The following is a 12,693-nucleotide window of genomic DNA, read 5'->3' as shown; positions in this document are numbered from 1 at the left end:
CAGCACTGTCTTTTCAGATGTCCCTTTGTGTTATGTTACTGTTCCAGCACATAGATCCATGTGACAGGATGTAAAGATTAGAATCCCTCAGTGAATCATAGAATCATAGAATCATAGAATCATAGAATCATAGAATCATAGAATCATAGAATCATAGAATCATAGAATCATAGAATCATAGAATCATAGAATCATAGAATCATAGAATCATAGAATCATAGAATCATAGAATCATAGAATCATAGAATCATAGAATCATAGAATCATAGAATCATAGAATCATAGAATCATAGAATCATAGAATCATAGAATCATAGAATCATGTCACAGCTGGCCCTACTAAAAAGATTTTCCCCATCTTTCCTATAGACCCCCTTTAGGTATTGAAAGGCCGTAATCAGGTCTCCCTGCAGCCTTCTCTTCTCCAGGCTGAAATCCTCAGTGTTTCCAGTGAAGCTGATCTTTCTGCAGGGAAAGGTGTAGCTTCTTACCCCACTTGTACCATCTGTCTGAGCTTGCTCAAGCACTGTGAGCTGGGTTTTCCACTTACCTTTAGTGAGAAAGAATGTATTAGATTTGACAGTTGTCATTTTAAAATCAGGGAACATTTTAGTGACAAGCAGCTAACTGGATGAGCAGAATGCTCATTTTTAAAGCTGCAGTGACTTTCAAATCCTGATCAAGAAAGACCGTTTCATGCTGAATTCTCTTAAGTAAGCAGGGAATCTTACTTTCTCAGATCAAAGTGTGGGCAGTTTTAAAGAACTTAGTTTGCAAAGCACTGTGTAATAATTGTCACAGTCTAAGAATGATCCCTGTTTTATGGAGATGGAGATCAGTGAAAGGCTTCTTTGCTACGGGCTCAGTTCTGCAAGGCAGAACTGGTTGAAGGACTCCTCTATTTTACAGGCTTGAGGACCTTTTAGAAATGCTGCATGGAATGGTACCTTAATGTTCATACAGCTTATGGCTGCCATCTTGTGGCTGCCCAAAATAGACTTTTTGTACAGTAGGTGTTCTATTCTTAAAATGCAGGTGTAAGGTTTTATATAAAACCGTGTGCTTAGAATATACCCATAATAATTACATGTATTCCTGAGGTATCTGTGCATGTGGTTTATAACATGCATTCACACATCCATTTGTGATGTTATTTGGACAGAGTTCTTATCCTGAAATGTCCTGATGCAGTAAGTAGCTATAGTTATTGTTAAAGGTTAGCATATCTATTTACAATATTTTTGCATTCAAAAAAGCAGTCTTTGTTTTAAAATATACAAAACAACTTATGCTGAATATCACTTAAGAGAGTTCTGAGGTCTTTATTTTTTACAGTGACATTTTCATATAAATTGCAGGTCAAACAACCCTGCTGGAAGTTTTGATGGGAATCCACAGCAGTTTGAGGCCTGGCGTTTCAGAAAAGTTTATACCAAGCAATTTGCCTGAGAGGAATAGACTGTTGCACCTTATTGCTCTGTGCTGGCATCAAGAACCAGATTATAGACCATGTGCTGCAGGTGAAGTTCAGGATTTGCTTGCTTTGCAAGATGTGTAATGCAGATAGTCTTGTTGGGAACACTGCTCCAGCACTCCAAAACAGCAGAACAAGTGAAGTGGAAGCAGTTTTTAGATCATCAGGGTACTGTAGATGTGTTTTCTCACTGAAGCTTCCTACCAGAAATGGCTTGCTTATCATCCAAGATTGTATTTAGTATAAAGTAAAAATGAGTATGCATAAAGGAAGGAATACTATCAGCTATATATACTAGTTTAACAAAGATCAACCTTCTTCAGCATTTCTTGATTCCAATGCAAAACCAGTTCCCTTTGAAGTGTGCTATCATTGATTACTTTAGTGGAATTGTTATGTTTATCATCTGTTTCTAAAAAGATAGCCCAGAAACGTTAAAATCATGACATGTAAGGACTTTTGAGAAAATTTTCAAAGCTGGAGAGCTGAGGAAGCCATTTGTATATAGCTTTGTGATAGATGTATACTGTCACATGTAAATCTTGTGCAAGTTAGTTCACTACATCTGTATGAACATTTAAGAAAATGTGATTTTAATGTAACTGTAATCATTCTTTAAAATCAGTTTAAAAAGGAAACCAAGAGGAGGTATGAGGTGGAAGTTGTATTGAACTAGTCAACATAATAGTAAAGTTAGTTGCAATACACTGATGCCTAAATATATGCACATTTTCATATGCAATGTGGTATTTAAAATGCTTTATTACCCCTGCAGAATGCATAGACCTTCTAAATGGAATTTTGACTAGTATAAATAAGGAGGCAATTTCCACTGCAATCTACAATCTGATGGATGCAAAGGTTAGTGCAAAATTAAGTTTTATTCTCCCACAAGGAAATTACTTGATTCTTTCAATTGCAATCTTTGTGGTCCAAAATCAAGAAAGGTTTTGTCTTTGTTTTATTGGACATGTCAGAGAGCTGGAGAAGTACCCTTTGGTGCTTCAGGTTCTTTCAGGAATTGTAGAAAATAGATATTGTGAGGTTCTCTAGAGACCATGACAGTTTCTACCTGAGATTATAAAAATATGACAGCTTCTTTCCAATAACCAGCTGTAGCCAGACTAGTAAACCCATGTGAGTGAGAATAAGGATCAGCCTCAAGTAGATCAGATTAGGGCTAGAATCAAGGACAACTTTTGGTTTATGTACTCGTAAGAAGATATTTATTCCAGAACCTGGATGGCGTTAGTACCTGCTGCAGCAATACTAGTACCAGCACTTTTTTGTATGCTTCACTGCTTTTAAATTGATGTGGTTCAGACACAAGACACTGTTTGTCCTAGGGTCTAAGAGGGTTCTCTGATACTACAGGAATGGGTGGGGAATGGCCAACAACTGAGGGATATAGCTAATTCTGTATATGTCTGCACTGCCATGGGAAATCTGGTGTAAATCTGAGTGCCAGAAATACAACTATATCCTACCTAGTTAATTGGATACTCATAGTGGGAAAACTAGTGACACAACCTGAGTCACTATTCTGACTCCATTTACACCCATGCCATGTTGTTGGTTTCATTGCTGTGCTTATGTGAGTTATGGTAATGCATGCTGAATTATTTCTACATGTTGCAATCACATTCTGGGATTAGGGAACAGACTTGAACAATGTTTTAATAGGTGGCATAGTCATAGTCCAAGTCATTTTTACTACTGTTTAAGTTTATTTAGGAATGTACTGCCACATATTCCATAATATAATGCTTTGATTTCCCTTGAGCAAGGTTTTATTTTTCCATTTGCTAAATTAGCAAACAGCACTAGTTATTGTTCAAACAACTGAACTGATTATGTCCAAAATGGCTGTGAAAATGCTACTGGAGATTCTTGCAAACAGATTGATTCATACTTGTTGAAGTATATAAACTAAAAATAGTTCAACAAATCTGCATCAAGAGGTACAAAATGAAAAAAGTTACAATATTGACACATCCTTACTGCAGACAGTTTGGCATACTAAACACAGGACAGCACTGCTGTTTGGGTAGTTAAAGGAAAACACGTTAAAGCTAGCCCAATCTCTCTCTCAATACAGGGCTATTTTCACCTTCCCCTGTGTGATTCAAAACTGGTTTTTAAAATAAATTTAAATCAGCAAAACCAGTAATAGGGTAGGATTGTGTCAGATTCTGTGCCCACTTACATGAGTTAAAATGCAAAATTGCCCTGTGCAATTCACTGTTACTATATATCAGCGTACCTGAGAGTGTAATATATATTGACAGTATAAACTCTGTGTCTTGCTCCTGACAACTGTGAACTGAACAAACCATACGTATACTTACTAGAGTTGCTCTACTGTTTTTTTCCAGGAGAGAGCACTTAATGCATGCAAAGGTTCAGAAATATACACATTGCAGACAGACATAGGCAATTCAGAGGTGAGTACATGGCATGAGAGTCTTACAAAAGTTACTTCATAAGCTGCTTGCTTCTCCTGCCAGCCCTGACAATATACAATACAAACACTGTGGGGCAAAATGTCACTAACCCTTTTAGTCCCTAATCAGGATAACTCCGTCCAGTTAACCAACAAAGCCCACTGTTACACCTTCTTCCAAGCAGCTGACTCTGATGTTGCTCTTGTGAAAACCTCTTCTGCTTAAGAATTGCTTTGACCCTCTCCTTCTTGAAGAGATCCTAATGAAATGGCAAATATCTAACCTTTCTTGTAGTGTGTTCAACATGATGGCTGGAAAAAGTCCTAGGCTGAATTCTAGCATTTTCAACCAATTTTCTTAGATCAAGGTCAACTGCTTTGTGATCACTCCAAAATACAGTTAAGTCTCACTTTCAAAGTTATTTTGGTACTTGTGGCAGGGCTGCCAATACTGAAAGATATCGATAGAACTGAAGCTCATCTGCCTGGATCAGAGCTAGCTTTAAACTGCTCAGGTTCTGGTGACACCATGGCTGCTGGCAGCACAGGCTGCAGAAGCAATCTAGGACTGCAGTAAAGCCTAGAATAGTTAGACTATGGATCTCTGCTGCCACAGTGACCCAAGCTAACCAGCTAAAGTAGAATTAAGTATGTCTGTAGGATCAACAGCTGCGTGCCCACCCCACCAGGCAACGTGATACCGCTGTCTTATATTCCAAAAGAAAACTGCTTAGAAAAGGTTTTGGAACAAAAGTTTCTAAGAATATAATTCTTCTCTATTTTGATCTTTTTCAGGTCATCTCTTCACCAAAACTCAACCATGTAATCAGCAAGAAAATTCCTCTTGTAGTGCCAAGCCTGTCAACTATTCTACTTGATAGCAGTGCAAATAATGTAGGAAGAGAAAATATTCTCAAGACAGGCCTGTCAAATACTATCCCACAGAACACAACAACAAAGAAAGGTCTCTACCTTGAAACATAATCTGCTCCAACTATTCTAAGAAAAGGATAAATATTACTAGTTGTTCCATATACACGTTATTTTCCATGTGAAATTGTCCCTTCTCAGAGTACAGCTGTGCCCTCTACTGCTGTCACCTGAAGCATGAGTTTACTGTAGAAAATCAGAGGTGCCACAATGCCTTTTGATTAAGTGTATAGATCAAAAAGCCTCTTTGGGTAATTTTTTTTTTTTGAACCCTGACCTGTAATGCACAGCTGCCTTTCCCTTGCATGTCAAATACTGCCTGTTGCTTTTGACAGAACAAGTCCTTCCTGGGAACTACACTGCCTTGTGCCACCAGGAATAATTGCTTTTTTGTAATTTCCTAATAAGAAAAGGAGATGTACCTGGCAACACCGTCTTTTTAAAAAATGTGAATGGTTCCTGGTAATCACCATTCCTACATAAATAACTTCCTTTGCCTTTCCAATGTGGATTTGTCCTGTTGAAGCTTTTAAATTTGTCAAGTGATGTATTTCTTTAAAAGCCTTTTCTGTACTCCTCATGCCTTTGGATACAAAAATTGAGCCATAGAAATTAATTCAATTACAGCAACATCTGCATTTCCAACCATTTTAGTTCTGACCAATAGCTGTCAGACTTACAGACAGAATAGAATGTTCTATAACTTCAGAAACAAATTCCTGCAGACAATTTGAAAAAGCTAGATGTGTGTAGTAATATATGCCAAAATCTTCCTAGGAATAATCACGTATTAACAAGAGCCCAAAGAACAGCTAGTAACAAGCAAGTGTTTCCAAGTTAGTTTTCACTTCAGCTCCAGTCCTCTGCAGTGGCTGACATATGTATAATGTTCTGTTGTTCAATTCAAGAATCTCATCTTACTTATCTCAAACTCTTCCTAGATCACCCAGACTCTGACAGTAGAAAATCAAATTCCTTTTGCACGATTCCTTTATCTGGTTCAACTACAGCCAAAAAAAGTAGTCTGCATAAGGACCCACCACTGGCTGTTAAGCACAGACCACAACGTATGCATCCTGAACAAGCAGTGACAGGTAAGACCCTGTTTCCAGTTTGAGGAGGCAATATTCTCCTTCGCCAGATCTTGGTGATTAAATTGTTTAAATTTTGGACACACACCTGTCTAAATTTTGTGCACGTTTTCAGGTATTAGTGTAATAACCTTTCCAAACTTGATACAAATGTCTCATGAGTTTATATATGAGCTTGCATATAGCTATTCCTATGTTCTCAGAAGTTCAGGCATTGGCCACTGAAAACATTGGCTTTTTTTTTCCAGGGCCATATTCAGGCTGAGAACAGTTCTGAAAAGACCATAATAAAAATACAAAAAATATAGCACACATTGAATATAAAAGGCATTAGTTGTTTAATTCTAGGATTTTCTTTTATTTCAAGCTGTGTATTCTATACCTCTACAAAAGTAGCTATTGACTATAAAAACAAGTGACTAGGAGAAGGGGGGGGGCATTCATTTCCTTTTTTACATGGTTATAGTTTTTCCTACTGAACAGAGCCGGAAAGTTTCCTACTGAACAGAGGCAGAAAAGGCCAGCTTTTGATTTGTGAAGCCTGCATCTGCCTGTAGGTAAAAAGCTTGTAAAGCTTCTTGCTAACTCTCTGCAAGCTGGCCTATGACAGTTCTCTCATCTAGCTGGTCATTCTTCTCCACTTCAACTTACTTCTGAGTGGTGACATAATTTCTGGATAAATCAACAGACTAGTTCGTGCAGGAAAAGTTCATCTCAGCAATCTATTGGCAACAATCAGAATGACACAGGCATGGTCTCCAAAGCGACATGACTTTTGGTTATTAATTTTCTCTTGGTGTATGGTATTTACTGTACACTAAAACCTCTCATGTCAGTACTAAGTATTGTAATCAGTTTGAAAAGAGACAGAACCCAAAGTTCTTGATAATTTTGCCAAGTGTATTACTTCTGTTACTAGTTTGGCTTTGACATATGTTCAAGTTCCCAGTTTCACAATACATGTTTCAAACAGTCCTACTACTCTGAACTACCGATTATCTGTTCTTTCACGGTCTACCGGACAGTTTTCTCATCTATGTCAAGCCAAGCTCCTTTGCACACATTTTGATGCAGATGCTAGATGAACAGTGTGAGACCTGAAAATCTCCCCTGTCCCTTACACAATCTGGCACTTAATCTTTAGAAACACTTATTTTCTATAATCTGATCTTCATGAGTTTCGAATGAAAGATGAAAGTACATTAGACTAGTTTTGAACAAAGAATGCAAAACAACTAACTCTTCCCCCTTTATTGAGTTTATATTTCTGGTGTTGATGCTATCACTTGCTAACAACTTCTGGAAAAAAAAAGGCACTTAGTTTATCTTATTTTGTTTCCTTTTCACTCAAGATCCTTGCTGCAAAGGAAACTGTTGTCAAATACTAGCCTGCCAGAGACAGACCATACTGAACTGCATGACAGAAGGACGTCTCAACCACATTCTCGATGTCCTTCGCTCACAACAAATGTTGTCCCGAATGGATTATGAGATAATTACCTCTTACCCCACAGTGACTGGCCGCACTCGGGCATTGTTGGACACTTGCCTTTGCCTTGGAGAGAACGCAGCACAGGTGGTAGTGACTGCACTTTCAGTGACCAAATGTAGTCCTCTGGGACGAGGCAGCCATTGCCCAAACTGTCCTTCTAAGGTAAATAGGCTGTTGTGACTTTTCTGCAGTTTGTTACATGGATCACAGCACTGGTAATTTGGAATGGCAATGATTCACGTTAATTCTTCACAACCCATTGACTGAAGTCAGCCCATGATTTTAGTCCTCTAGTGGAAAAAGCTAGCTGGATTAAAAGGTCAAGTCAACCACTGCCTGCAGAAATTACCAAGACTGGTATAAGAAATTCTAATTTGGATGTCAGAGATGGGAGGAGTGCAACGTGTGCCACAGCAAATACAGTTCAAGTCGGATGAAACCTTATTTCCCTGATTTTTTTTCATAAGGGAGGAAAATGGATCATGACTCTGGAGATCACACTATGGAAGAACAGCTGTTACTAAATCCTTCCAAATAAGACAGCAAACAGGGTACTGGATGAGGAGAAAAAAAAATTACTGCCTTTCAATAAGCTCATATGAGCCAGCTGTTAGAATGAAAGGCTTAAGAGACTCAAGAAATATTTCAACAGAGCCTTAAGTAAGACTTGGAAATCTTATACTATGCATAAAATCTTATTTTCACTCACAAATGGCCATATGCTCTGAAAATGGGGCACTGATAGCAGCACTTTGGAGAGGTGGGACTTAAGGTATTTACTAAATGGAAAAAACATTAAAACCATGCTGTTCTGTCTGCAGTTCAAATGTAAAATTAAACCAGGAAGGAGAGGTGCCAGGCTGATCATTTGAAATGGTGGTTTTGCTGAATTGCAAGGGAAAGTAGTAATATTATGTTAATTATAATAAAAATAAGGCTATATAAGATGCTGGTTTTGAAGGCACAGTGGGATTCCTTCAAGCTTCATGGCACTGGATTAACATGAGAACTTATACAAACTACAACTGTTTCAAATGCAAAACCATGTTATTCTGTTTCTTGTGTTGCATTTGTTCTCTCTGCAGTTTCAAACTGCTTATTGAATTCAGTAGTTTGACAAGTTGCAATTTTAAATACAGTGATGATGTGTTTTCTAGGCACATCTAAGATATAAGAAATTTTTAAATTACATACTAAATGCTGCTGGAAACAAACATTTTTTATGTAAATTTGTTCAGCTTTGAGTGCCTTGAGATAATACATTGTTACAATTAAAAGCAATGTCTATCAGAACATGTTGAAAATAGTTTTGCCTATTAAAGGAGCTGAGCATCTACTTCACTTGAATGTTTTTTTTAATCTACACTTTAAATGGTGACTTTCAACAGACTAGATCAATCTGCCAAAAAGGGGTATCTTGCTTGTGAGGAAAAAAACTGCTGTTCATAGTGTTTTGCCTGTTTAGAAGGCATAAAATAATCAGTAAAATAGATAATCATTCACCTGTGAGAAATATTTACAGACTTCTGAGAGGAAAACTAGCAATATTGTTGAAATGTAATTATTAGTTTTCAAAAATTATTCCATTCAAGTTGTTCTGCTGGACACTTTACAGTTCTGTGAAAAATGTCAGCTGGCAGGCTATGTTGATTTTTGTCATTGTGTTTTTGACATAGGAACAGTTTTGGCTCTTTTCCTGAAACAGCTGCCTACTTGAGAATATCATTTGATGCCAGACCTAAGCCCAGTCTTAATTGCAGAACTGGCATCAAACCAGTGGGAGCATTAGTTATCTGTTTTTCCAGACAGATTTTTGTTCTCCTCATACTTAGCTTTCCAATTTAAGTATTTGTAATAGGATGTGATCTTAGATTTTATTACTTTCATGCTTAACCAAATTTTTAAAAGGTAACCAAGAAGGCAGTTCATAACAAAGTACAAAACAAAGGCAAATTTGTTACTTCATGTTCAAAAGAGCCTGAACAGAATTATACAGATATGTTACTTAATTCTTAACTCCATTCACCGTTAGATTTACCACTTTGCTCAACTGAAATCAATGCATGAGTCAGATTTTTTTGTATTGATACTTTGGCTAAAAATGTTATCATAACTAGCTATGCTACTGACAAAGCTGTGCTAGAAATATGCGTTAGTCTTCCTCATAACTCTCCCTTGTGTAATATAAACATTTAAATTTGGGGGTTTGACAGTTGCAGCTGTTGGGAATCGTTAAGTGTGGTATTTTGAAGGAATGCTAACAGCTTATTGGAATGAAACTGGTGTTGATATAAAATGTTTTGATACAAAACTAGAATACAGTGACCTGAAACTAGCAGAATTTTACTTTGTCTCACCAAGATCACATACTCTTATAAGGCCTATGATGTGTTGGCTATGTCACAAAGGCAATGTAATGTGTTGATCACTGATGTGAAATATCAAACTGGTTAAAGTTTATGGTATTCTGCTTGTATCCAAGCTAGTTCATTAACTAAAATTTTTATTGTCCTTGCCTCTGTTCTGCAGTTCTCTTGATATCAGAAAACAATATAGAATAAATGACACTGAGCAAGGGTAAAGACAGAAGAATCAAACTGTTCTTTAGTATCTATGGGAAGAAACAAGGCTTGAATCTAAAGAATATCTAAAGTCCCAGGAAAGAAATATAAAACATGGGTAACTCTAGAAAACAGCAAAGGTAATAATAAAAAGAAGTCACTTCAGGACTGACCATACAAAGTGATTAGTAAAACTCTCTTGCAGTTATTTGAAAAAGGCAAAACTAGAACTAGTAGATGTTAAAAATAAGTCACATTTGAATTCTATGAAGCTACTTAGATTTACTAAAGGAACAGTAAGTGGAGTAGGCAGATGGTTTCTTTTTCTGTTTTAATTGTAAAATATTTTTCTTAATGCTCATTACAACTATCTTTTGCTGACTTGCAAAAAGATTATTGTCCCTTGACCTCTTTCCTATCTATACAGCACCTTTATCTTGGATGGGATACTTCCTGCAATGTAAGAACATCTGCACTAGAAATTGTTTGAGGTTGATTTGTGGAAAATTAATCTGAGGTACTGGAATGAAAAGTCTGAGATTAGCTCCTCCAGTAGAGAGCAAAACAAAGCTATAAATACCACTCAATAGTTGTCACCGGTGCCTGTTAAAAACAGAGTTCCAGAGAACAACAGAGGAAGACAACTGCATGTTCATGAAGTATTAATGCACCAAATTTTTAAAACTGTACTAATGGACTGCTAATGTACACAGAATTTGATACCATGTAGGTGGTCAGTCTAACATGTACAAAAACTAAAGCACTAACCAAAACATACCAAACCTCAAAGATTTTTATTTTATTGTTTCAAGTCTGAATTCTGCATAACCTTGTAAACATTCTCATGTCTTCATATGCTTACTCACTTCACATATGTGAAGATTTGTAAGGAAGGTTAAGTGCATATATAAATACTTGTGGAACTAGTATGTTACGGAAGGACCCAACCATCATCAAGGCAGGCATAGAGAATTTCAATTTCTTTACTGCTATTTATTGGTTATAGTGCTATGCAGCTGTTAACTATGCTCTCCTCCAATAATATGTGTTGTGTCTAAGACTGCTGGGGTGTTTTATGCATGAAGAAATCTTGTCTTGTGCTTTCATTCTTTTCCTGCCCCCTTTGCAAAATATTATACTGGAACTCAAAAGACCTTAGCATAGTTTTGATTTTGTTCTTTATCAAAGGAAGTAATCCCTTGCTTGTCTTGGTTGGTACTACATTCCTTTTACTTAGTGTATGGTTGATTTGACAGCTGGCACGTCAGATGAGTTAAAACTCCTGGATTTTGAAGGTAAGTAAGTCCACCATAAATTAAACTACCTGACAAAGTCTGCAAACAACATATTTAATGAGTTAGTGGCATTACATTAAAGTTATCATAGCTACAAGAATACATTAATTGTACAGTTAAATTCAGTATCTGTTAAAGAAAGGCTGCTGGTAGTTGCAGCATTGCATTTTGCTCAATCCCAGCATGACTAAAATGGTACGCAAGAAACTCAGATGTACTATTTCCAGCTCTTGTGCTGATATGACAGAAATTTGTGATCAATATTTTGTTATTTCCTGCCTATATTTATCTTTGTCAAGAATACAACCTAAGTAAGCGTTATGGAAATCTATAGTCTCAAACCGCCATCTTCACTGAGCTTTAAGATTGACCGTACTTCTTCCACATTAGTAAGAGATGATGTGTTGAAGAAATTGTGGACTCCTTCAACCAGGCTGAATTAAATGACAGTGATTTAGAATAAAAACTTCTTCACCCCTTGAAATGTGACAACACTCCAAAGTATTGCAACACCTATCTCCAACTGTTGGTATTGAATTTTCTGCATAGCAACAGCAATATCTGTATGAGCAGAAAGTGCAGCTGAATTTCACCCTTTCAGAAGTAACCTGCCTGAACTCCAGGAAGTTCTGTACACTTAGTCCTTTCTTTAGGTTTCAAAGGAAAGCGTTCATATTGGGTAACAGAATGACTACCAACATTATATTTGTTTTCCTTTGACCAAAAAGGGCTCAAAGCTGCTTTTTCAGCTCATTAGTGCGTTACCTAGGGGGAAAAAGCTAGAAGTGACTAAGGAATACATGTGGAAAATAAAAAAAAAAAAAAAACAACACCAAAACCAAATGTATGAGGCTTCTGACCTTGGAATAGCTGCAAAATACATTCCCAACAGAATTGTCTTTATGCCACTTATCTGTGCTGTGATAGCATCCTGTCACAAAAGAACAGAAAACTAGAAGGAAAACACTGTGAGGTGCCTGCTATGTTCACATGTGTGTGTGCAATGTGCTGAAGTAGCCATTGTTTTCTGTTCCATGCTGCCAATGTTTTAGCTGGAAAACAGCATCCAGCTCAAAGCATGAACTGAGGAGAGCCCAGAAGAGGAAGGCTGATAAGCGGTGAGGAAACCTGATGCATAGAAAAGTTGATAAAATTGTGTGTGTTTGGTCTAGCAAAGAGGAGGCAAAGGGAAGATGCAAGAGTCTGGAGCAGAGGTAGTGAATACGCAGTGATGAAACAGAGGATCTGGTACCAACCACTTGTCTGTTCTTACGGCTTTATGATTATGATTCAAGCTGGTGCTCAAAAAAGATTTAAAGGCCACTATGAAGACATTCTCCTTTCCCACACCCAGAGCAATCAGCAATATTCATGGACTGTTTTTTTTACTTGAACAGAGAGCTCTTC

General features: G+C 37.1%; 1 protein-coding gene across 3 annotated transcripts in view; it reads left to right on the top strand.

The window, feature by feature from the left end:
* Positions 1–8,678, top strand: part of LOC104130220 (receptor-interacting serine/threonine-protein kinase 2) — a 20,912-nt gene extending 12,234 nt beyond the window's left edge. For all 3 annotated transcript variants that reach the window (XM_035898865.1, XM_035898866.1, XM_009643245.2), the window contains 6 exons: positions 1,359–1,520; positions 2,250–2,335; positions 3,850–3,918; positions 4,713–4,881; positions 5,789–5,941; positions 7,291–8,678. In XM_035898865.1, coding sequence (XP_035754758.1) covers positions 1,359–1,520; positions 2,250–2,335; positions 3,850–3,918; positions 4,713–4,881; positions 5,789–5,941; positions 7,291–7,610 — 959 coding nt within the window. In that variant the 3' untranslated portion in view covers positions 7,611–8,678. The remainder of the gene's footprint in view (positions 1–1,358; positions 1,521–2,249; positions 2,336–3,849; positions 3,919–4,712; positions 4,882–5,788; positions 5,942–7,290) is intronic.
* The last annotated feature ends 4,015 nt before the right edge of the window (positions 8,679–12,693 follow it).

The sequence above is a fragment of the Egretta garzetta genome, unplaced genomic scaffold (assembly GCF_000687185.1).
Source record: "Egretta garzetta isolate BGI_Z169 unplaced genomic scaffold, ASM68718v1 scaffold27, whole genome shotgun sequence".
Classification (NCBI taxonomy): domain Eukaryota; kingdom Metazoa; phylum Chordata; class Aves; order Pelecaniformes; family Ardeidae; genus Egretta; species Egretta garzetta.
Note: the sequence above shows the minus strand (reverse complement) of the source record. Positions and strands in the feature narration are given on the sequence as shown.